General features: G+C 42.5%; 1 protein-coding gene across 1 annotated transcript in view; it reads left to right on the top strand.

Moving 5' to 3' along the window:
• The window catches only part of LOC107218274 (RNA-binding protein MEX3B), a 42,032-nt gene extending 17,691 nt beyond the window's left edge, over window positions 1–24,341 (top strand). Inside the window, exon 2 of the mRNA XM_015656100.2 lies at window positions 22,441–24,341. Within this exon, the coding sequence (XP_015511586.1) occupies window positions 22,441–23,420 (980 nt within the window). The 3' untranslated portion in view covers window positions 23,421–24,341. The remainder of the gene's footprint in view (window positions 1–22,440) is intronic.
• The last annotated feature ends 1,184 nt before the right edge of the window (window positions 24,342–25,525 follow it).

The raw sequence follows: 25,525 nt of genomic DNA on the forward strand, positions 1-25,525 counted from the left end.
TTGGAATGGAGATTAAAAAAGTGCGAAGCAAGACCTCGGTTCGTTACTAACTACGATAGCTCTACTGGTTCTTTTTACTTTTTGTATTATTTGCGGATTTTTTTTTTTAATCAGTATACCTAATAATTATTCTGAATCTTTGAATAACGCGATAGCCGAAGGTCAGTGTATAATGCGGCAATGCTTATAAAATCTTGAGAATCCCGGAGCTTCGAATTATTCCAATGCCTCTCGAATTTCATACTAGATTATGACTCTAAACTAGTGAACGTAAATAAAAAAAATTATCTTGTACTGAAATATTTGAAAAATTAAGTATACTGAAAGTTCCATATTTTACGATCACCCTGAACGTGGTCATCGAGATACGTATTTGAATCTTTGCTTCTCGTGGTCTTTGGAAATCGCAAGAAAATTATCAACGTGGCCGTTTCGATATTGAAAATTTTGATGGTAACTAGCTACGGGAAGGACAGGAGGAATTATCATCATTATCATTCGTCGAGATGCCCACCTCTCGCGTTATCTCATATTCATTGTCAGCCATAAAATTGTCGCGTGTAAGCAGCAACTGCAACTGCAACTGCTACCAGACTCGTCAATCTGTAACTTCCTGCAGCAGCGATAGAAAATTGAATAACGCTGGTGTAAGATGCGACAAGAAAAATTGGGCTCAACTTGTATATCGAGGACTCGAAGTAGTCGCGAGGAGAGATACGATGCAGACGACGGAGGTGCATGGCAGCCTGCATCAGCGGAAGACGCCAGTGCGTGTCGAGAATTTTAATCTCAATTCATTTAGTCGGTGTTTGTTTTTTCCATACGTTTTTCTACGCTGCATTATTATACATATGAAGAGTGAGAGGGGGGGGGGGGGGGAGAGAGAGAGAGAGAGAGAGAGAGAGAGAGAGAGAGAGAGAGAGAGAGAGAGAGAGAGAGAGAGAGAGAGAGAGAGAGAGAGAGAGAGAGAGAGAGAGAGAGAGAGAGAGAGAGAGAGAGAGAGAGAGAGAGAGAGAGAGAGAGAGAGAAAAGCACCTCTAACTGCCGCGGTTCTGTACCAACATTTCGGTAAAATCTAGCCTCCTTTCAAATCTCTACATTTCATTTCAATTTACCTTACATACCTTTGCCTTCTTCTTCCTTTTTGTCGTCGGTTGTATTTTTTTTTTTTTTTCTTACGCTCTGTCGTTTTTTTTTTATGTAACATACGTGACAATTGACAGACGTTTTCCAAGAATCTTTAGTAGGTATAACGTGTTACTGTGCGTGGGTAGAAGGTATGTAGTAGCGATATCCACTGTCCGACAGAGTTCCGATCAGCTTTTTCAATGTCCGAAGCGTACTCAGAAAATTGTTTGTTGATTCGAAACACGCGCATCGAGTTCATCGTTGACGTATGAGGATGTGTTCAAATTTACGTTTCATTATTTATCAGACTTTTGACATCGTTTATTCAATACGAGTAAGTTTCAAATTTTTTCCCTCGATTTGATGAAGAAATTTCACTTGTCAGAATAGATTAGAAATATAACTTTATACTCGCCGCAACCTTTAGTAAAGATTATACGATGATAGAAAGAGATGGAGAAAGCAGTACGAAAAACAGGATCGACGACCGAATGCAGGAGTCATACAAGGTGCGGTGTTGAGATTTCAATCGCTAGCGTTTAGAAGTCGACGTATTTTTTTTACTCTTTTAATTTTTTTTTACGCGTAGGCTGCGGAGTCAAAAAATTATTATCTTTCTCCGAACAAATAACTTTATCTAAAGTTTGTCTAGTAGGTTGGACTAGGTGTCGTACTCGCTCACAATCTGGGCTAGTAGGGTCCGCGTGCTCACGATGCCGCAACCCGGGTTCTCTTCCTCTTCTCATTCTCATTCTCGCTCCGCCCAAAGAGACGAATGAGCATCGCGCTGCGGTCGGTTCTCGAAGAACGGCCGATAAAACGTGTGTCGCCGCCCTTCTTCGCTACCCTCGGCGACTCGCGGCCGGCTGAGAACCACTGAGAAACGTTGAATCGTTGAACCACGCAGTGGTTCAGTGGCTCCAAGGCCGGAGGTAAACTACACGGGTGTAACGCTCGCTATGCCGGCCCTCTTTATACACCAACAACGAACGAAGAACCTTCTGTCTCGCTTAAGTCTAAACCGGGCGAAACTCCGAACGGGCAAGGCGAGTCTCGTCGGTCCCTCGTTGTAAGATACAGAAATATGCCGACGAAATGAGAGTTTCGTTGCTCACGCTGATGCTAAAAACTGCAGGCAAGAGAGTAGTGCGGCTCTCACCAGAGCTCGTGACAGTTTAATACTGTAAATTCTAAGAAAACAGGAGGAATTTATGGAAATGAGATAAGAAGTAATTTATGCACGGATTGTTGTTATTGATATGGAAAACCGGAAAGAATTGAGACAATTTGAATATCTAGACATTTTCGACGGTTATGTGAAATGCGAGCTATTAATTACTGGCTAGGTTAACGTTGGTTACGTTAAAGTGACGGAATATCGAAGAATCGTCACAGTTCTGCAATTTCAGATAGATTTTTAATTATCACGGTTTACTGGATTTTATTAAATCTCGAAACTGCAGTATAACTATTTTATCATAAAAATGTATCGTTGATCCGACCAAGTTTTTCTGTACCCATCTTCTCGAACATGTACGTTACATTGCGTAAAAATATATTTCTATAGAATGTTAATTGCTTAATGATTGTAATAATGAGCAAATGTAATAAGAAACCACAAAGTTCTTATTTTCGAGTTTATTGAGGAGAAAAAGAAAATGTACAAAACGTGAACCAGTTTGGTCCACTCTGTGGTTTGGTGCGACAGCTCTTTACCGACTTCGATGGACACTCCGCCATAGCAGGGAGAGTGCCTAAACCTTGAGAAAGGTATATCGCGAGGCTTAAGCGAGACCTTCCTACGAAAACGCATACAAACATAATGCGGCATCCGACTGGCCCTCGGCCGCCAAAGTACAACTAGCGGTTGGATCGGTATAAGTTGAACGCATTCCGCCACCATTCCTTTCGATCCGATTCGATTCCTTCTGTGTAGGTAGGTAGCTAGGTAGGTTGGTTGGTTGGTTGGGTGGTTGGTTGGTTGGTTGGTTGGTTGGTTGGTTGGTTGGTTTGTTTGTTTGTTTGTTGACTGGTCGGTTTGTGGGTATGAGGTTAGGTCCGTGCAGTGACCACGGATGGCAAGGAACGGGTCGGTCCGTCTGCAGCGCCGCCGAACCATTTTTGGAATGAAATTTTATTCGAGTATGACGAAGGAGGCGCGGGAGCAAGATGCTCGAGACTTTTGTTATTGTCTCTTGGGATTGCCTGCGCGGAAGATATTGACGGTTTCATGTACTGAGAGAAAAATATGGTGCATCCATCGTTGTGTGGTACTTCTAAGGTCTTGATTTACAGAATTTGACTTACTCAAAATCTTGTAGTTTCGATCTCTTCTTTCAGTGTATACGCGTTGAAATTCTCTGATCACGTTGATGTTTAAAAATTGAAAAAAATTGTTGTGAAAATAGAACCCAAGTTTCAACTTGGTCTGTATTTTGAATCTCGCATGTGTTTTCTGCACGGGTAATATAAATTGCACAAATTTCAATTATCGGTATTTGAATTGACCGTCCGAAGATATCAAGAGTAAATTGTACAGACACCATGGCTGCAGCTTATAGAAAAGGGTGGAAAAAAATTATGTTTTTCCGTGTTTGCTCCGGCGTGAAAATCATCGACGGTGTACTTGCAACGACCTCGAATTATTCAGCTTAACCGTGACCTATCGGCAAGGGTGAAGGGGGGGGGGTTCCAGGATTGCAAATGTGTGTAGCATTCGTCGGTCGAGCGAATATTTCGCAACGAGCTCGTTCGAGACGTTGTCTGATGACATGGTTGTCTCGGTCTCAAGGCAGCTCCCGCCCACCAACGTTCAAAGAGATATTCCGAAAGGTTGCAAAATTTACGTAACGTTTTTTATTCGCGTATATGCTGTAGTTTTATAAGGCGTTACATGGTTGAGGCGTTCGGGGGAATCGGAAAATTTTTGTAATACCAGAAAGCATTTTTTCTCTATACCGATCGAGATGTTCGACGTTCAGAATATTATAACTTTTTTTTTCTGTGATATTGTATTTAAGGCGTTATCAATGAATTGCATTCCATAGAGTAAACGTTTCTAATGTTGAAAAAAATGTTGACGGTTTCGTAGTTTCGTAGATCAGAGAAAATTCGGAAAACTTAAAAATGTTGCGATTATCACATTTAACACGAACAATTTTAAATATCATTCAATATCCAATACCGTTCAAAATTCGTTTCAAAACATGATCCCGTACCACGTTATACGCGTGCGTAATTGTGCGTCGAAGAGATTCGGGAGGCATCTAAGAAAAGTCTGCACATTTCTTGAATCAACGTTAAAATTATGCAGTGAAAAATTTTTGCGACCCGGAGTTACGGGGCCCCTCGCGTTCCATCTCGGATTATCTTTCCTCTAACCTCGTGCCTGACGCCGCTGCTGCTGGCTGCTACAAGGCGAGGTCCTCGAACGCGGGATCTCCGAGGAAATTCTTTCTTCGCTTGGTTGTGAAGCAGGTAGAAAGAGGTCCAATTATGCTTGGTCAAAGATGCGTATACCCATGCTTGTGCCCTATACCTGCCGACCTCGTCGCATTCTGTATAGTGTCGTCCTGCAGTGTTCGGCGTTGGTGAACTCCGGTCCCTGTTATGCGTTGGCAACGCGCATTTGCCTTGCGTTCGGCCAGCCATGCTTCGAGTGGGTATATTGTATTATTTTTTTCACATGCGTATATACCATGCCTGCCATCTCTGCGGACCGTACAGCTTCGAGCAAAATTAATCTGTTGGAAGGACGACCGACCACTTTTGAACAAACAACAAACTCTCACGGTTCATTCACTAGACTTACGTCTCTTTGATGAAAGCGTCTTTTTTTTCTCTCTCCCTACTCTGTAAGAGGGGGAAAAAAACTATGTGGGAAGATTAAATGAGGTGTAGTTTGGTTAAAGCTTGTAAGTATGTTAAAAGAATCTGGAAGGAAACGTCCCCGTTTTCTCAGCCTTGAGGTGTTAGTAGACTACCTGTTTGGTATTATCAAAAATTTGTACCAAAATCTTCAACGTTTTACGTTCTCGGCGTATCTTGTCACGCCGAAACCATAATATCGACGTTTTTTTTTTTGTCTTGATAAATTGAAGCTCATTTTGTTTCTAATCGAATACAAACTTGAAAGCTTGTACGTATATTGGTTAATGCATTCGTCAATGTTCAAAAATCCGGGCTATTACTATCATTATTACTTGTGCAAAATAGCAAATATCCTCTTTCTTTACCTAGATTTTTATAATCTTTTCCACACTAATTACACTAGCAAGTTGAAAATCTGACGAAACTTTTACACACGTTGATTGAAGTGGCAAATCTGACAAACAGTTATTATCGATGTACTATATTACACGTGAGGCAAGGAACAATAAAAATAACTTGCATTTAAGCGTTGTATACCAATAACGGCCCGACGTCACAATTGTAACTTCTTCCGACCTCACCTTGTGATATCGGGCCGTTAGAGCGTAGAATGTTGGGCGAGGAACGCGAACCGAGTCTGGCCCATTATTGCACATTACATTACATTACACATTGACCAATGTTGGCAGAACTTGTCACGGCATTACGTTGCAATACTGATTTCACGTCTATTACCAAGCATGGGCCGTTGACAACCAGCGGCGACCAATGTTGGCCCAGCCCGCTGCCGATATCAGATTTTTCCACGGGATACAGATGCATCGACATCAAAGGCCATTGAACAATTACAGCGTACCCTCAAAAGGTGAATCCATCGAGTTTGAAATCCTTCGTACTATTGTTATCCCTTTGTGCTGTTTCCCCTTGTGTACAGCATAATGCAGAACCGACGAATCCCTACAGCTGCGAAATCCCTCGACAGAGTGCAGGACGAAGATTAAAGCTGATCGAGAGATCGCCTAAAGTATCACACATTCGCGCCTGTATATAGATGAGTAAATATAAAGCACTCGCGCGCGTGTGTGTGTGTGTGTGTGTGTGTCGGCCACGATGTAGCATGACAAACGAGCCAGAGCCGCGGTTTTGGGGCTCGGACTGACATCGTTATCCTGAAGCAGCACAGGGCGGCCACCCTTGAGCGCCAAGTATTTTGGGGTTCGCTAGAACCGTTGCTGCCATATTTACTGCCGCAGATCCTTCGAATGGTTTCCATAGAAACCAATAGCGTAGCAAGAGCTTATTTTTCCTTCCCTCGGCAAACTTTTCTTCAAGTACCTACCCTCGTTGTCGTCCATCTTCGTCGTATCAATCCATAATCACGATACGTAACTACGTAACATGTTCTGGACATGTACGCGACGACTGGTTTAGCAATAATTGCGATCACGGTTTGTTTATACGGAACGCTGATTTACTGCGAACGAATAAAAGTGGATGTAGGTTTAAAGCGACGTGTTACAATAAGGACAAAGTCGCATCCCAGACACCAATATAATAAGCGTAACCTGTAACTAAGAACGGGTGGACAGAAAAAATATACTATGATAAAGAAACTTGTACACTTATGGATTTACACGCGTATTTGGGCCTGTACTCACAATCAGTGCACATTACCACGGTACGCGGTAAGTGCTGCCTGCAGGAGAAGATCGATTATACGGGTTAATTGATCCAAGTAACCGCCGAGGTAGGTTCGGTTTGCGCTCTGGTTCCCACGGGATCGGCATCAACAGCGGTATGGAACCTGAAAAGAGTACGTTGCCTACCTTGGCAATCGCGGTCGCTCGTTATACCCGGTGACCGCAGGGGATGAGAGGTGGCGGTTGGACAGTCAGTCAGGCAAGCGGGCAGGATAGAACCCTAAGCGGGAAAACTTGACTTCAATTCTCGCAGGGAAAGTTACCACGGGGTGCGTTGATCGTGTGTGTTATATCGAGGTAACCATACACCGACCGGTGATTCACTATTAAGTCAATATAAAGCGGGGTTATGAGTCGCGGTCACGTTTAAGGGTTGCTCCGTATTTGATCAATACATTGCCGCATTTCCTCTTGTCGCTCTAAGAATTTACCGTCTACTTTCTAGATCGCACGCGACACCCCGAGGTTTTTTCTACACTGGTGTATTATACCGTAGGAAATTTTTACCGGAGTCCTCCAAGCTCTGGGGTCATATTCGAATGTTTAACTTTTTAAACAATTTTTGTCGATATGTAGTCAATTTCAGCAAGTTAACCGAGGAAAAAAGAAAAACGCCAGCCCATTTTCTATTCATTTTACCACCTTTCCAACATCGTTCCGTTGAACCTATACCATCAACTCAGCCCTGCTCGCATCCCGTTCACCTTGGCCTCAGTCGTCGCTGATAACATCGAGTTGCGATGCCCTATCCCTGACACGACAAATTCGAAAAGGAAAGGTGTCTTTTTTTTCTGATGGCGCGATGAGATTTCACTATCGGTTTAACCGCAGCCCGGAAAGCAGTCCGAGGAATCCGGAGTTCCGATGAAATGTTCAGGGGGTTGTTAGAAAAACAGAGGATTTCATGTTGAAACAGTTTTTGCGTCACGTGCAGAGACAGAGAAACCCCTTTTTGTTTGCCCTATCAAATGGACAATGACAGTAAACGTATGATTACTATTTTTATCCAGCTTGAGAAAAGTTGGGGAATTTTGTTCTTTGTGACGATCTAGCGACAGCGCTGTGCGTAGAAACGGACTGCCTTACAGCCAACAAATACACCGTAATGAATGCATGATGTAATCTAGAATTGATTCCCACTTTGAAATATGGTGATAAAACGCTCTGCACGATTTTACAGCTGCATAACGTCAAGTTTGCGTATAGTATATTTTAGACGTGATCATCCAGTAGGTATAGGAGGGATACGTGTAAGTACATATACCATATATACGAGTATAGTTCGAAACCCTTGTTTGTATGTAAATACAACATACGCGTGTGTACATAAATGCATACGTGTGTTTCTGCCGCTGCAGCATGCAGTAGTTTTATCGATCGAACGTTGAACGCTCGTTTGAATGGTATACCTATACAGATCGTATTCGGGTATTCCAACTAATCGTAAAATAGCAGAAAATAATTCTTTCATTTCTCGTACGTTGCGCCAATTTATTAAAGCATCACCAGAATGGGAACACAAAATGTACATTTCCCATTTTATCTGTTTAATACTCAAGAACATGCACGAAGTGTACACTTCTATCGCTTGAAATATCGCAGAAAATATCTCTCTGCTACGGTATTACACGAATAGCAGCAGAGTCGAATCCTGTTGTCCATCTGCCCCGAAACTACCCTGAACTCGAAGAGGGCGACGCGGCGTTGATGCGAAGGGAAATAAGTAAACTGCAAGACGTGCGCGGCGCATTAAATGCACGTAACCTACCTCCTCGGGTTTGCAAGTTATTCGCACTGCCTGGTCGAACCGAGCATGCACCGAGTTCTCAAGGCCTCGAGCAGACCTGGCGGGCGATATCGCTATCGTCTTGTATTGCGGATCGTGCATATAGCACGACAAAGGCTGTTCCATAAGCGTAAACCAGCACGCGGTTGGATATGCTTACTCGTCATTACCTTGGTTATAGCGTACTTATTAAGAATATGAGATCAGTATCAAAATATCTGAAATTTTCGCGAGGTCGATTCATTAAAAATTTAGTGCCGGATCATTGAAGTCGGATTTAGGGAATTTTTAATTGTAATTTCAACCGTTCCGGGATAAGTTTCGCAGGACTTCGTCACGGAGTGTTGGAAGGTATATTTAACATTTCAAAGTTATTCCCTCGGCACTCAAGTGTCGGGTGAAATTTTTTTTACGAACAGTTGTAAATACACCAGCATATTTTGGGAGTGGTTAACAGCTCGGCGTACAAATCGATTCAATTCTTTTCTCCTGGATATATGTGCGTATAGGCACGCACACACCGATTTACGTAACTCTGGAAAATGCGCTGCGGACACTTGTGCGAGGGTATATAATAGTACGGCGAAAGCGAAGGCGAAGACGAGAGAGAGACTGGTTTTTGTTCCCTTCTGCTAAAGCTGTGTCCGCTGCTGCCCGGCAAGGGAATCCATAAATAACCGTCGGTCAGAAGCGGCCCGTATTATCGCCAACTTCAGAGAATCCGACTGTACCTCTGCAGCGAGAATCGAATGATAAAAGAAGGAAGTGAGTTGAAAATGATGAGATAGAGATGCGGGGGACGTGATTTAAACACTGTGGTTTATAAGGAGAAATTTTCGGATTGCAGGAACGTTCCGAAATTCATTGAGTTATCTTTATACTGCTTATTTTATGAGTTTAATTTAGGTAAGTGCAAAATGTTATTTTGCTAAAGGTTACTTGGCTAGATTCGCGTACTTTGGATACATATAGGTTACGTATGAGGTACGAAGCTGTCGCCAAACAAGCATTCATTTTCCATATCGTATAATAAGACGCACAAGAACGACCTGAAATATCCTTGGTCAGCAGGCTCGATATTGTATCACTGAATGTCGAATGTTTTTTGCGTTCCTGTTTGTTTGAAAAAATCTTTAAAATTTGGTAGTACATTATAAATGTGGGAAGATAAATCATTCCAATAGAAAAGTTTACTTGTTTTTAAAAGTTCTATTTTCATTTTTACGTTATTCTCCCGCCTAATAATCAGTATACATGTTTTATAAGGTATCAAACATTTCCTCGATAAATTACGTGAACATATCGATGACGGTAAATGAAACTGGAACAATGTTCAGTGCAAACCTTTTTCAAAGTCGAAGTCGATGAATGAAATTACGTTCATTTATACATTTTTAAGCTAATACTAGCTTGTTTTTTTTTTTTCTTAAATTGTACCATATGTTCAACTAGGCATACTTCGATACTTGAATTATATTCTAAGAAATGTCTGCAAGATTATCACGACGTTTGAATTTTGTCGGACATTAGCTTCCTGCTTTACTCTTGTGATATAAGCTTCGCGGAACAAAGACGAAAGACGAAAAAAAGGATGAAGAAAGGCACGTTAAAGTGTCATGTGGCTCTTTGTTGCTACCATACGATCTGTTGAGACTCAAATTTCTTCCCCCTTCCTCAGTCTTTACTTGAAGAGCTCTGTAGAACTACGAGCGACGTGCGGGTCCGCACTCTTTACGAGAGAAAATAAGGTTAAGTGGATATTTACTGACGTTTTTTTGGATCAAGTTCGTCAAGGAAAAAAAAATCCGAAATATGACGGTAGCTCCGATGCAGCGATCACAGTTGAACAATTACAAGGTTAGCTCCCTGCCTCTAGGAGGTCTGAAAGTCTGACTTGAACCTGACAGGAAAGTTTGATCAAGGCCTGGTCGGAAAGCCTTACAAACCTTGGAAATATATGCGACGATTCGAGAAATTCGAGTGCCCTGTAAGGTCAAAAATGTGTGTGATCGATGAGAAATTTTTTTAGCCACGCGAGCTTTACCGCCATCGTGTTACTAATTTTTAATATTATTTGCTTTAAACAGTAATAGAACCCAGAGTATGAATCAAAAGGTGGTAGAAGAGAAAAAAACGTTGAAAAAATGTCCAACAATGTTATTTTTGACAATCACTGTGAACGCGAATGAAGCAACGATAATAGAAATGAATTTCAGCTTTGAATAACACGAGCTAAGATGTTAACAATTTGACAAAAGGCTTTGTAATTAAACGGGAAATTAGAAAACATGAAAGGGATATTCTAAGAGCAGAGACTAAACAGGGCTAAGAGAGAGAAATAAAGAAGAGAAATATTTATGAATTTAAACTTTCTAATGTTGATGTAGCTAATCGTAAGTGTTTTTAGGCAAAATCGGTATTGCGCAACCTTACGATTATCTGCGGGATTAAGTACTGCAGTAAATCGAAATAAGATATCGTCCATGAAACTCAACGCCTGCGAAGTTACTTTAGAATAATCGCAAAACGTGACGATTTTTGTCCTAATGTGTCGTTATGTTAAAATTCAACTCGTCACGCGACAATGCGTCGCGCCAGTCTCTTGGAGCTTAGAGGGTGGTTGTCTGATATTCCGCTCGCCGCTTACACACACACACACACACACACACGCGCGCCCTTTATCCCTACCCGTATGTATACCCAACAATGCTGTTTTATTTATATTATACACGAGGCCTTCGCGCTGCGCGGGGTTCGGAATCGATACAATCTCACCATCCATATTCTCAGGCTCTGGTAATATTTCTCTCCCTTTCCCGATCACTCGGTCTTCCTCTCTCGTTTTTCTCCTTTTCTCGCGACAGCTGTAGCTAGGACCATGGCACAGTTGATACACCCCTAACGTTGAGTCATTCGCATGGAGCCGGTGTTTGTCTGCCGTCCCTTCGGTAATCACCCCGTGGAAATATAATGGAACCCCACAGGCGCGCCGGGGTTGCAAAAGATACGGAGTTCTCGATCGGAAAGGGGGAGAATTATCGAAACGTCGAGAACCGAACGCTTCGACTTTTCGTAATTTTTGTACATCTAACGATGGTAACGTGAATTCGTTATAAGATTCAATTGAAACTTTGGGTTCGTTGAGGATCTTCGTTGAAATTCCAGATCAAAGACAAGATCGTATTTTTTTTTATTTATTTTTTATTATTATTCTAATACGAGCCACGAAAAGTTCCTGTATTGCTGCAATCATCTCATACACATATTCGAGCACATATTTGTCTACATTCTAAATAAAAGTAAATATTTGATCTCAAAGTGATGATTAAATGTTACACGCCTTTAATAATTCCATTTCCTATTTTCTGCGATTAATTTCTGTGCAATTTGCAAAAATAATATCTTCGTTAGCAGTAAAATAATATTTGCGTATAATCGATAAATTCACGTGTTTACGGACCTTTGTTGTATACTTTTATTTTATGGGAACACCGCACGAAGAATATATTATGCCTACAATTCCTTTCGCCATGGGGAAAGACGCCTACTGATAGGCAACCGAGCATGCCGTCAGAAGGCAAGTAGAGAGTCGGGTTGCCTCTTCGTAGGCGTTGTTTTTTTCCTCAATGTAACTTGCAAGCATGTGTTGGTCTACCTACGGGCTCTTTGAAATCCAATTTTTTGCACTAATTAACTCAAGTATTAACATTTTTTTTTATTATTGCCAAAGTAGAACGAGTGACTTTTCTCAACCGTTGCAGAAAAAGTTTCCACTGTAAAGCTTTTCGAGTATTGCTCTTTTAGAAAGTTTTGAAGTTTTCACAACTTTTGTACTGCCGATAATTTCCACCACTTAACCCGGTGTACATAAAGTATGGATGGTTATCATAATGTGATCTAAATCTGTTGTTTTTTCTGTTATATACAGCAAGTTTAGCACATTGAAACAAAAATCAATGTATCGTGAAGTTCGGATCTATAAAGTTTCGTCGAAAATTTAACTTCAGTTAGGTACATGAAAAAAAAAGTGTTCTTGCTTTAACCCTTTCAGTCACTCAATATTTTGGCCTGAATTTTATTATTGGGGGGTTTTCGGAGTCGCTGATCACGAATCTGAAGTCGGAATTTGATAATTTTAAATACAAGATGGCAGATCCAATATAGCGGATGTAAAATCGAAAAAACTATCAAAAGTCGACGATTCTGACCGAAACTTGTAATTAGGGGGTTTTTGGAGTTACGAAAAGTAACAAAGATCATATAAAGTTGTAAATAAAGTGTGAAAAGGCTAGGACACGTAAATTTTTGAGGCAGGACGCTGAGCATCCCACCGTGACTGAAAGGGTTGAAACGAACTACTCTATGGTATATTTATGGTGCATATAAAACTACGACGTTTGTTGTTTTGCAAGAGTATTTTGCACTTTGGCAGTCATCGGCGTAATCGCCGACGCCTGTCACGATGTAACTAACGAAGGCAGGACCCGACATACGGATGTAACGACTGCACCTACGGCTCGATAAATAATATCCGCTAGTTTCTCGAGGCTGCGGCTACGGTGACGGCGTCGGTGTCAGTGGAGTTCAATCTTAATATAGTGTCGACCCCCACCGACGTGCGTCCGCGTCGCGTCGCGTCGTTCTTAACTTCTTCTCGCACGCACACAACAAAGTCGAGGACATTGCGTGGCTGCCGTTACCCACGTTCTTGCGTCCAATGCACCGCGGCCGCGTGTCTTCTTCCGTCGTCTGCTGCGGACTCGCGGTTATTTCAGAGGCGTCCGTCCCTCCGCTTCTGGGCCGGTTGCATCCGCGATAAACGCGACAACCGGGCGCTGCAGCGAGAGTCTGCGACCACCACCGCGACGCTGAGAAGAGAGCGAAGGGAGCACAGCGGGAGCGTCGGATGGTTCCTGCGGGTGTCATCGATCTATTTGGAGAACAAGAATCTCCGGCCTCTCTGTCGACGGGTATAAGGAACCCTGGCGTGTGCTCGCCAACGAACCCGAGACCGTGCCGATTCGTTCGAAAATCGAAACTGCTTCTAAATTAGACTCTTTCAAATCAGAGCGATGAACTTTCTTTTCTTTTCTTTTTTTTTCTTTTTTTTTTTTTTTTTGCCTCAACCAAGGTTCGAATATTTGTTTTTGCTGTAAAAACACAAAAAAAAAAAAATCATCCCGATGTGTTCAACTCACGTGTGTATGAGAGGTAACTCCCTGCAGGTGACTTTTTCCTATTTAAATCTGAAGTGGCAAAAAATATCCTCAACGCGGTTTCTCGAGGAAGTTTCTAAAATAATTGCAAGCACCTTATTATTTTACACGAACATAATTTTGCAGGTTAGCAAATTATCTTAAAATTTTTGTATACCTATTATTTTTACGTTAGAGCAACCTGAAGCCGAATTTTAGCAAAATCGGATCTTCCCGTACTTTTTGTTCGAACAAGCGGGCTAAAGCCGAGCTCTCAATATCTACGAAAACAAATATGTTATTATTTATATTTAGATTATTCTCGAAAATTGTATTTTTTTTACACGTTACTTAATTAATCAGAAATGAGTGACACGGTATGGGGCACTGTAAAATTTCAGACCTTGTTCCAGCAAGAAAAAATGTTGCAATAATCTAAGACAGTAATATATATCACATCCCACGTTTTTCTTGTACGGTTTCAATAATGAGAAATATATGGCAAACGAGATTAAGTGATACATTTTTTACAACAGAAATTTTACAAACCCGTATTATAAAACTTGTCTGTATGATTTCACAAGATTATACCTGTACAGTTTAGGATTTTGGTGTGGTTTGTTTTTTCGTACCTCAAGAACGGCGATAACGTACTTTCAATCAATTAGAATTTTTGTTTTAACATGACAATATTAACCCTTACCGTGGTTTGTCTTTTCTTCCTTTTTTTTTTTTTCGCTATCATTTCTTTTTTCTACAAATGTATTCATTGTGCTACTGAGAAAGAATCATCGGGATGAATTGAAAGAAGAAAAATGTTGACTCCAAATGCAACCGTTAGAAAACATCTTTGATTCAGTTTCTCCGTATTCTCGAAATTTTGCGGATCGAAATGTCAGTCTTTCGGAGTAAAAACCGAGCCACTCCGACAGAGGTGAAATTTTACCCAAGAAAATTTGAAGAGCTCTGTCTCTGTCTATCTCTCTCTCTCTCTCTCTCTCCAATTCTCTAAAACTTTCTCTTGTCCACATTTTCTGAATTCCCGTTAGGGTAGCTCGGTATTTACTGCGCAAAACTTGTAAAGTTAAATTAGCTGCCTTTTCACAATATTTGCCGAACCCGTAATTCGATCCGCGCATTTATCAAAGTCCATTTCACACAATGATCCACCTAATTCCGACCATAAAGAAACCGTCGTACACCGCGTATCGCACATAATCTGTACATATTTTGTCACACACATTTAGATATATACAATCTGCATAGAGTCTGTGAAAAGAAAAAGGAAAGAACGAAAAAACACACGAGTAATATCACGCAACGTGCAGCAGTCTTGCTCCGCGATATGCAGCGTATTTGCCGAAAGGCAGGAGGAGGGCGAAGAAGGGGGGGAGGGGGAGGGATGGATAGATGGACGGACGCACTGCGGCTGGGGTCCATAATGGCGGGCCTCGCCGAGGATGCTACCACCTATGCCTGTACGGAGCCTTGCTTGTGGAACATTTGCGAAGCGGCGTCGTGGCACTATGCCATTAGCGATGATACCAGCGTCGTCTTCGAGTTGTTCAAATTGCTCCGAGGTGACCTGCGGTCAATGACAGCCTGCTGGTCAGTCAACCGCCGGGTTCCCCTGCAGCCCGAGTCGGCCCGCCCTGTCAAATGTCACAATATCCGTTGGCATCGCGCATAATGCGCCTCGTCCCCGAATGTTGTAATGTAAATGCTGTAATTTATTGCCCGGCTTTGCTTCACACTTTGTACGACTTTAAGACGAAAGGTTACGAGAATTAAATGTCCGTGAGTAAATGCTGGAGAAGTTTTTGAATCTGGCGATAAGCGCGGCATATTCTTGTTCTGTGATTAGAATAGTATAGTGCGTAAGAGAGAAGAACTTGTTTGTCAATTTTAAACCATCTACGACGTTGCAAAAAATTTTTTTCCCATTGTTCATATCATGAATTTCGCGATGCGTGGGGAATGAGGTTGAAATTCGTTACGTAATATTGACGGTGCAGTTTTCGGAAAACGCGTTATTTCGAAATTTTGGAATGTTAAGAAAACATCAATAAAGCATATCGTAATCGGATTTTGCCATCTCAACTATTTCGAAGTCATTTGACATTTGCAAAAGAGTACCTAAGATTTTTGTCAAAGTTTCGTTACGTCAACGGTACTCATCGTCACATTTCAACTTGATCACATGCAGACATTGTAAACGAATTATCGGTTGTTGTGTCTCTACTGCTTCAGCCATTCATTCCGCTCATAACCTGATATTGAGAGAATCTTACGTAAATTCATGAATTTCTCACTGTTTACCAATTTCCGTGCCATTGAATCTATACCTACGGTCACGTGGGGACCAGTCAACAATGTCGCAAAGCGATCGATGATAAAGTGTTCCCGGTTCAACGAATGGAGTTTAGTTGGCCGGTTCTTTCTTTATTTCCCTTCTTTTCTCTCTCTGCCTTCGAATCGAACGCGAGTCGATTCTTGTTATTATATACACATAATTACAGTTAAATCCTAACCGTTCAATACAAAATACGTATCGTCGCACGTCGTTCGTCGTACACGTCGGTTATCACGTGTTATTATCTCGTGACTTAGCGGAACGATCGGGGCGAGCACGAGATATCGGGCTTCGCTCGTATTTATAATACATATATAGGATCGCAGCCTCGGCGCTGTCGAGAGCCGGAGCAACGCGTTGTGGGGGTGTTGGCCTTCAACTTGACGCAGTAGTATCACTGACCTGCCTGAGAACGGGCGAAGCGCGGCGGCTGCTGCCGCTGCTTGCCGCTGTTGCTGTTGCTGTTGCTGTTGCCGTTGCTGCCTGCATGCCTCGCGTGGTCCACCGGACGGCGGACAGCCGAGTGGCCGCGACGCTCTCTCGGATGCGAGAGAGACGGAGAAAGAGAGAAAGAGAGGCGGGCGTCTATCGCGCGGCACTGTTTCAACTCCCTGCAGCAGCGTCCTAAACAAATTTCCTCGACTCCTTCGGCTTTCCGGGTGAAAACGCGGCACCGTGCACTTCTCTTGTCTTCCCTACCTTCCTCTCTCTCTCTCTCTCTCTCTCTCTCTCTCTCTCTCTCTCTCTCTCTCTCACTCACTCTATCACTCTCTCTCACTCACTCACTCTGCCCTTCGTAGAGGACTACAAAAGCCGAGAATCTCTCGCGGTTTCAGGTCAGAAACTGAAAAGGCCGTTGAGGAATTCGATGGGCGTTCTCTCGATCCCGAGAAGCATAATCGCTCGGTTCTCTATGCTGTTTCGACGTAGAAGATCTGCGTGGTCAGGCTTTTTCTTTTGATTTTTTTTTTCTTTGTTTCGCTGCAGCTTTGGCCCCGTCCCGACCTTCCGCCCACGACGCTTCTGCTTTTCCAGCTTAGTTGGCCTATTTCCTCTTTGTATTCCCTTTCGCCGCTCGTATCGCTAACTACCAGCAGTTCCCACAATTTGAAGATTCGATCAAATTTCATTCTCATACTGCGTCGCGATGGAACTGAAGTTGCTTAATTCGTCACACAAACAACGCACGGCTTGTCGTTACATCGGATATACGCGCATTTATCGTGCTCCGCCGAGCAACGTACAGACAAGGTTGTCGGAGATAAGAAAACTCCTCGATGATAATAATAATAATAATAACAACGAGTTCAACCTTGGGTCGGATACAGATGCGACTTGGTCGATCGGAGCGATGCAGCGGAACTCTGGCGATGCTCGTTCAAAATCACATTTTTCACTCTCTGCACACACGTGTTTATAAATTCGTTTACTATACCGTCAGGAAATGGCGAATTTTAGCAGATTAAACATCCAACCGCGCATGCGTGAGCTTTTTCGAATTTTCATGCGCAGACTGGCCATCTCGAGTTTCAGCTGTCAAACGCGGTTTATGGATGTCACGCATTGATGCAAATTTTTTTTATGTACCATTTCGGCGTACAGTAATATTCATTAGCGTCTTACTCTTCCGGTTAATTTGTTTTCGGTCCGAAACAATGTACGAGTTCAATTCTATACGAATTATGTGACCGAGACTGGCGTGAGAGAATAGGATGCATTGTCACATAATTCGTATAGAATCAAAGTAGTATTTTTCGAACCGAAAACAAGTTAGCCCGAGGAGTGAGGCATTAACGAATAATACTGTAAGAGTTGAATTATTTTTCGCACGCACAGAGTCGGGTATTCAGCCTGCTGAGTTTCACAGTTTCCTTTCGGTACCTACCTACCCTGATTCTCGGAAATTTTCATCAACTATAGAATTCACCAACATATGCGAACGTTTACAAGTTGAGGAATCTCGCGTTTCTCTCATATATAAACTGTTGCCTGAAAAATACAAAATATGGGTCAGGAAGTCATAGCACAAGGGGTGATCACCACGATCATATTCCGGAAACACTAAATAACCTTCAAAGAAAGTAGCGAAATGATGGAATGGGCTTAACCAGAAGGCACACACACACGTCCGTAGGCGGTGGTGGCTCTATGTTACACACGCGAAGAGTTGGCGTCCAAACCTAACAGGCTGGGATCATCCATCGCGTGCTTCCCATCGTCGAGCCTCCGTCTCTCTCCGTCTCTCTTTCTGAAAGCAGAGCGACCACTTTTCGAGAAGTCCAAGCTTAGGCATTCGGTGCAGCGTGCAGTATGCAGTATTCAAGACCAGGACTGCAGGAGAGTTTACCAGCCTCTCTCTCTCTCTCTCTCTCTCTCTCTCTCTCTCTCTCTCTCTCTCTCTCTCTCTCTCTCTCTCTCTCTCTCTCTCTCTCTCTCTCTCTCTCTCTCTCTCTCTCTCTCTCTCTCTCTCTCTCTCGTCCCCCGTCCCCCGTCCCGCATACGAGAAGGAAGAGAGAAGAGGAAGAGGAAGACGAGAGGAAGACGGAGAGTGAGTCGCGCCGTGGGTAACGCAGGGATCCGTGGGCAGGTGAACGTGCATCGGAGAATAGTGCAGCGGACGGAGCGTCATGGCGAAGAGGAGGGGGAGGAGGCGTGGGTCGTAGACGGTTGAAGGGCCGCAGCCAAGGTGAGGTGCGACCGACCCGAGAATCGGGACCTGCGGACGAAGGAGAAGTCCGACGACCAACTACGCGAAGAAGCCCGCGGGGCTCTCTCCGCGTGGCCATTGTCCGCGAGACTCTTGGCTCTAGATGTATAGTTTTTCATTACTTTTGTTGTACGCTCGCCTTATATACCGTATTATATGCACGTGAATCACACCGACCCGTTCTTCCAGCTCTTGGCGTACATCTGTCTGTTTTTTTGTTTTTTTTTTTTTCTCTACGTTCTTTTGGACGAAGGGAGATGTAAACAAAATATTCACACAGTGTTACGAGGATATGGTTTGTTTTTTGTTTTTTGTTTTTTTTTCAACGGATTTTCGAGATTATAGTTTGAAGATTATCATAACTTAAATAATGTATGCGTCGCATTACTTCCACGGTTCGTATTATTTGTTGAAAAATATAAATTTTGTCAAGTTCGTCATCATCCATATTTCTCTTTCCGAATAATTTAAATCACTGAGGTGGGATGGTATCGTATTATTTACAACGGAAGGAAAATTAGAAAATGATGTGTGTTGATGAAAATACAATGGGCCGAAAACGACTCGTTGAAAAGTTCGTCTGACTCCCAACGTTGATCAACATTGCACGGCGCCACCTTTTAAAAACCATTAAAAGCAGTACATATACCACGTAATTCAAGAAATCTTTGTTGGCGATGCCAGCGTCTTTAAGACCTTCATAATCGTTGCAAAAGGAATCTGAATGAAATTGGAATCGAATTGACCCGCACGTGCAATCACATGGATGGTGTAAAAGATCTCGTACATGCGTGTGCGCCTGGTCACAAACACCTGTAAGCATGCACAAGGTACCTTCAATCCGTGGAGCTATAAGGCACGGTACGACCGCACCAAAATATCAGGGCATGGCTTTTCTCTCTTTTTCTCTCCACTCCGCTCCTCTGCATACATACTGTACGTAAATATATTGTATATGTATAAGATAACAAACAGTCTATAGTCTGTGGCACTGCGGTGCGTTATACGAATGTTATGAATGAATGGGGACAACGGGAGTGGCGTTTCACTATATACACGTGCTTTAGAATACAGGAGGCCATACACCGGCCTGAATACGGCAACCAATTCGGAGATCTAACAAGTCCGCTATCTCGGATCGCTTGAAATATTTATAATACAGGAGGCAAATTGGGGAAATCAATAAAGCAGTGCAAGATGGCGTAAAAGTAAACACACGAATACAGGAGGAAATGACGTACTTGATAAAATAGACGGAAATTCAGTTTACACCTGGGGCATAAATTACAAAAGATAGTTTAAAAAACCAATAATAACCTAAAGCTAATTACAATAGAAATAAAGAAAGAGAAAGAGAAAGAGAGAGTGAGTGAGCGAGTCGACGGTCCGGTGGGGGAAGGACGGGGGAGACGGAAAGAGTGAAAAAGAACGAGAGAGCAAGAGAGACGGGAAGGGAGTGGTTCACCTGCATTGCCCGTTCAAGGCCAGGTAGTCTGCGAGCCATAGACCGGGTCGAGACCTCCTTACTTATACTCGGCTCCCTTTATAACACCATATAAACTGCATCCTGCGAGGATCGGGATCTTCTTCAAGTGAGAGACCAGCCGACCATGGAATCGAGGAATCCCAGAAACCGGGGAATAGAATTTAGAGAATTTTTTTTAGAACATTTTCAATTGTTACAGTTGCTACAAGATTCTAGTAAAATGCGCGCCGTTACAGTAACGGTTTGAACAATCGAAAAGAATATCGCTAGAAATGTCATTTTAATTTTGCACCTAGACAATAGTTGACGATCATTGTATGGTAAATAAAAATTGAAAATTGCTCTCGGTGCAAGAAGTGCAGGCACACAATTGGTTTGTATTAATTATTGACCTCGGCGTTTTTTTTTTTTTACCCGACCGCGTTCAGGTACCGGTCAAGTACTTCCGCAATAAATGAAACAAAAAGTGGTTCTTCTTGCGTGCAGAAATTATCTCTGCAACGAAATGTGCTCATTTCGAAACAAAGACGAGCACGGATGACTCGATATGCTCAATATTTCGCAAAATCGCTTGCTTCCGAGTAACATGAATTTGAAAATGGGTAAATCATATGCCTTTGCATCCGTTGAAATTTCGATGAGAAATAACACGGCTACTTCACCGTAATCTGGATAAAACCATACTTGTAGCTAAATTTGGATACATCAGAAAACTATTCTCGGGACAAATGTTTGCTTTTCTCCGAATCAGTGCGAGGGAGAGGAGTGGAATAATAAATAAACAAAAAATCTTCCAAATATGATGTCAGTCGCTGATTGGACGTACGATATATCTTTGGAAACGTTAAACACGCAGGCGTGAATGGACGGATGGATAGTTATATGATACACGCGGATAGATAGGTGGATTGATTTACTTGAGACCAACGTCTGTTGTTTCTATTATTCTTCCCTAATATAGCGGGTATTTTGGTACATCGACAGTTAGTTCTTCGACGTCTGTGTGTACAGGGTATATTTTTAGGCATCACTCCCCAGCTTTAAGATTACATCTACGTCTATCTGTACTTGCGTACAAGTCATTTGTAATAGTAAATGCCTAATAGCCTTTACGTCATTTTTTTTGTTCCTGTAATGCTTGCAACGCGCTTCAGACGCCTGTTTATACGAATGATATTTCTGTGAAAATACTTGAAACTTTGCGACATATTTTATATTATACAAATTTATACAAATTTGTCACATAAAATATTTCTCTTCTCGTTGAGGATGAATGGCCTCGACCATCCTAATCGAAGTATCGGAAAAGAGAAGGATCAACAGTATAGTAAAACTCCCTGGTGTGTAGTTGAAACGAATCTGAGCAAATGCGAATAACGCTAGCGAATTGTAAGATATTAACAATTTGAAAAAGCGTTTCATTATCAGAACGATCAAAATGAGTAAGCTCAAGTGGTTTAGTCTGTTGAAATGTTTTAGGCTTATAAAAACGATCGAGAAATCTGCTGTAGTCTCTGGTGATTCTTACGTCGAGGAAAGTAATCCCAATAACATCAGAATGGGATTTAAACCACCAGAGTTTGATCGTTTCGAACGTTACAATCATTTACCTAAAAACTTTTCTCAAATTGTTGACGTATCTTCGAATTAGCTTGATTTAATGGAATTTGTTCAGATTCATCGTTCCATTCGATAACATTTTTGAAAATCTTTTAAACTGCTTTATCTCAGTCAACGTAGCTTTTGATTCGGACAACGGGGCGCGTTTATTGTTGATGCATCGAGAGGAAGTGATGAAAATTTAAAAACTGAGTGGCCAACTGTGCACAAGCGTTATAATCGAATTCTATTAGTCGGCGAGATAAGGCTGCGGTCAAGGATAAAAGTTTGCCACTCCTTCAATTATTCGAGATTTTCTTATCCTGAACAAAAGTTCATCGCCTGCATATTACAACCAGTATTTGGCACGTGGTCAGGATGGCCAGCCTGCACGAGACGACGACAAAGGCACAAAGCTCGCTCGGCTCGCCAACTTTCACCATTCCCTCTGCGCGTATCAACGTGTAATGCCCCCGCCGCCGTTTTTCACCGAATATGAGAGAATCGATGAGAGAGAATCGGTTGTCCGTTAAATCTGATTGTGGGTAAATTTTGCGAAAAGCACGACTATGACGACGAGAGATTAATGTTCGGCAATCCGTTTCTCCTGTTCCAGGCTGCAAGATCAAGGCGCTCCGCGCGAAGACGAACACGTACATAAAGACGCCGGTCCGGGGAGAGGAGCCCGTGTTCGTGGTTACGGGGCGCAAGGAGGACGTGGCGAGGGCGAAGCGGGAGATCCTCTCGGCGGCGGAGCACTTCTCGCAGATCCGGGCGTCGCGGAAGAGTTCGCTTGGAGCTCTGCTCGGCGCCCCTCCAGGACCTCCGGCCTCAGTCCCGGGGCACGTGACAATCCAGGTTCGAGTACCTTACAGGGTCGTGGGTCTAGTAGTCGGGCCGAAGGGGGCGACGATCAAGAGGATCCAGCACCAGACGCACACCTACATCGTGACGCCGAGCCGGGACAAGGAGCCGGTGTTCGAGGTGACGGGACTCCCGGAAAGCGTCGAGGCCGCGAGGCGCGAGATCGAGGCCCACATCGCCCTCCGGACCGGATCGGGCCCAGGACTCGAGGAGGCGGACCTCCTCGGCGCCCTCTGCCTCGGCGGGCTCGGCTCGATCCTCGGCTGCCTCGATCCGCCCGGTTCCAACGGCTCGAACGGCTCGAGCGGCGCCTTCTCGAGCAGCGGGAGCTGCAGCAGTTCCTCGAGCAGCTCCGGGGCCCCAGGGCTTAACGACCTCGTAGCGATTTGGGGCGCGGGCCTCGAGCGGGACGAGGGCCTCGGCGAGTCCCCGTCGTTCGAGTCCCAGGCAGCTGCCTCCTCGATCTGGTCCTTCCCCGGGGTCGCCCTGCCTTCGAGACCCTCGCCACCGGCCTCGGCGAGCCCGGCCTCGCCGACGGACTCCCTCCTCGGCGGGGGCATCGGCAGGCGCGAGTGCGTCGTCTGCGGCGACAAGGAGGTCACCGCGGCCCTCGTTCCCTGCGGCCACAATCTATTCTGCCTTGACTGTGGCAACCGCGTTTGCGAGAGCCCCAATCCGTGCTGTCCGGTCTGCTCGCGACCGGTGCTTCAGGCTCTCCGCATACTCTCATAAATGACGCGAGGACGCGACCCCCCTACCCCCCTCCAATCATCCCTCGCCATGTATGTATAACCTTTGTCGAGCGATTTTCCTCTACGATTGTTTATTCTTTTTTTTATTTTTATTTTTATTTTTTTTTTTTTTACTTCCCGTTCGAGTAAAAATTATAATTCTATTTTTATTTCATTATTATTATTATTATTGTTGTTGTTGTTGTTGTTGTTTCTCGTTGCACCGCGCTACGTCGCGTCTCGTTTCGGTTCGATTGGGCGTTGTTTTTTTTTTTTTTTTTCTTTTCTTACCTCTTATTAGTTTCGATTATAATTATATTTTGTACGTTTATTATCGATAATACCACAAACATCGCCGAGACGAGTACCTATAACTGAGATATATAATAGTATTATGAGATTCTCATGACGCTGTTTGTGTGATTATATTCATACTTGTAATGTAGGGTATATTATATATACATGTATTCACATATAGCATCCAATCATCATGTGCGATATTGTTGTCGGGTGATAATGAAAACATTGACCAAGACAACAATCATTATAATGTACGCTGTAAAATTCGTTTTCACGACGAAAGAACAACAACAGTAAATAATAAGCAAACGACAAAAACACATACGCATATATATATAGAGAGAGAGAGAGAGAGAGTGAGAGAGAGAAAGAAAGAAAGAGAGAAAGAAAGAAAGAAAGAAAGAAAGAAAGAAAGAAAGAAAGAAAGAAAGAGGGAGAGATATATACGATACACGGCAAATAACTAGCCTCCCATCGCCAGCACCACGAAGCAAACCCCCCCTGCCCCCCTCTGGCAGAGGCAAAAATTAATAATAATATTAATGAATACAGCAAGTTGAAAAAATAAATCATTAAACAATAAACAATAATGAGAATGCTGCCTCCGAGCAATGGAAACTCGCGCACAATGTAAAATATTCCTTTTCTAGAAGCGACGAACAAAAAAATTATCAGAATTCAAAAATATGTATGCATATTACACATGTATATATACGTGTATACATGCGCATGTGTATGTGTGTGTGTGTGTGTATACACACACATATATATATAATGTATATATATATATATAATATAATTATTAATATATATATATATAATATAATTATTAATATATATATATATATATATCGCATAGCCTTCGCAACGCTGCTGCCAATAATAATTACTGAATACTATTGGATTATTATGTATGGATATGCGTGTAATTATACATACATGTATACATATATGTATGTATGTACATAGACACACAGCCACACACAGAAACGTACACACAATATATGCATATATGTGTATATGTAAAATACCGATTGCAGGGGGACTTCATGAACCGTCGCTGCAAATTCCCGCCACAACCCGATACAACGAAATATATAATTAAATATACGATGTAATATTACGATAGATATGATAAAATAAGGTGGTTTGAAAAAAAAAAAAAAAAAAAAATTACAGTAACGACAACGCCGACGACAACCGCGACGATCACGTTGACATATTACATTGCCGTGGATAGTGGGTTAACAACTCGTTGTTGTTGTTGTTGTTGTTGTTGTTATTATTAATATTATTATTACTGTTATTATTATTATTATTTTGTACAGCAGTGTACTGTATTTTCATTACTTCGGTGGTACGTCTACTTACGACGATTCTTATTATATTCTCACGAAAATTTCCTCTCTCGGAAGGCTTCGGCGAAGCGTAACAAGTATAGTATTAGTAGAAGTAGTAGTAGTAGTAGTAGTAGTAGTAGTAATAACAGCAATAATAAACACTCAAGTAATGGTAATTTTTAATAACGGACATTATCTATATTTGCCCCTGATCTTTTTATTAGTTGTTTTATTTTGACTTCAACCGGATTTCGTTATTTTTGTTTTTTTTATTATATGTTAAATTTTTCCCTTACTCTCACAATAAGATATACGATCTGGCGATGCAGTAAGCGTACCGATACGTACGCGGTCAAAAGAGAAAAAATATATATGTATGGGAAGAAACAAGAAAAAATTGACGAAAACTACAATCAATCCAGGTTATTATTTTTTTTTTTTCTTACCGTATATTACTATTCTATTA

This window comes from Neodiprion lecontei, chromosome 6 (genome assembly GCF_021901455.1).
Source record: "Neodiprion lecontei isolate iyNeoLeco1 chromosome 6, iyNeoLeco1.1, whole genome shotgun sequence".
Classification (NCBI taxonomy): Eukaryota; Metazoa; Arthropoda; class Insecta; order Hymenoptera; family Diprionidae; genus Neodiprion; species Neodiprion lecontei.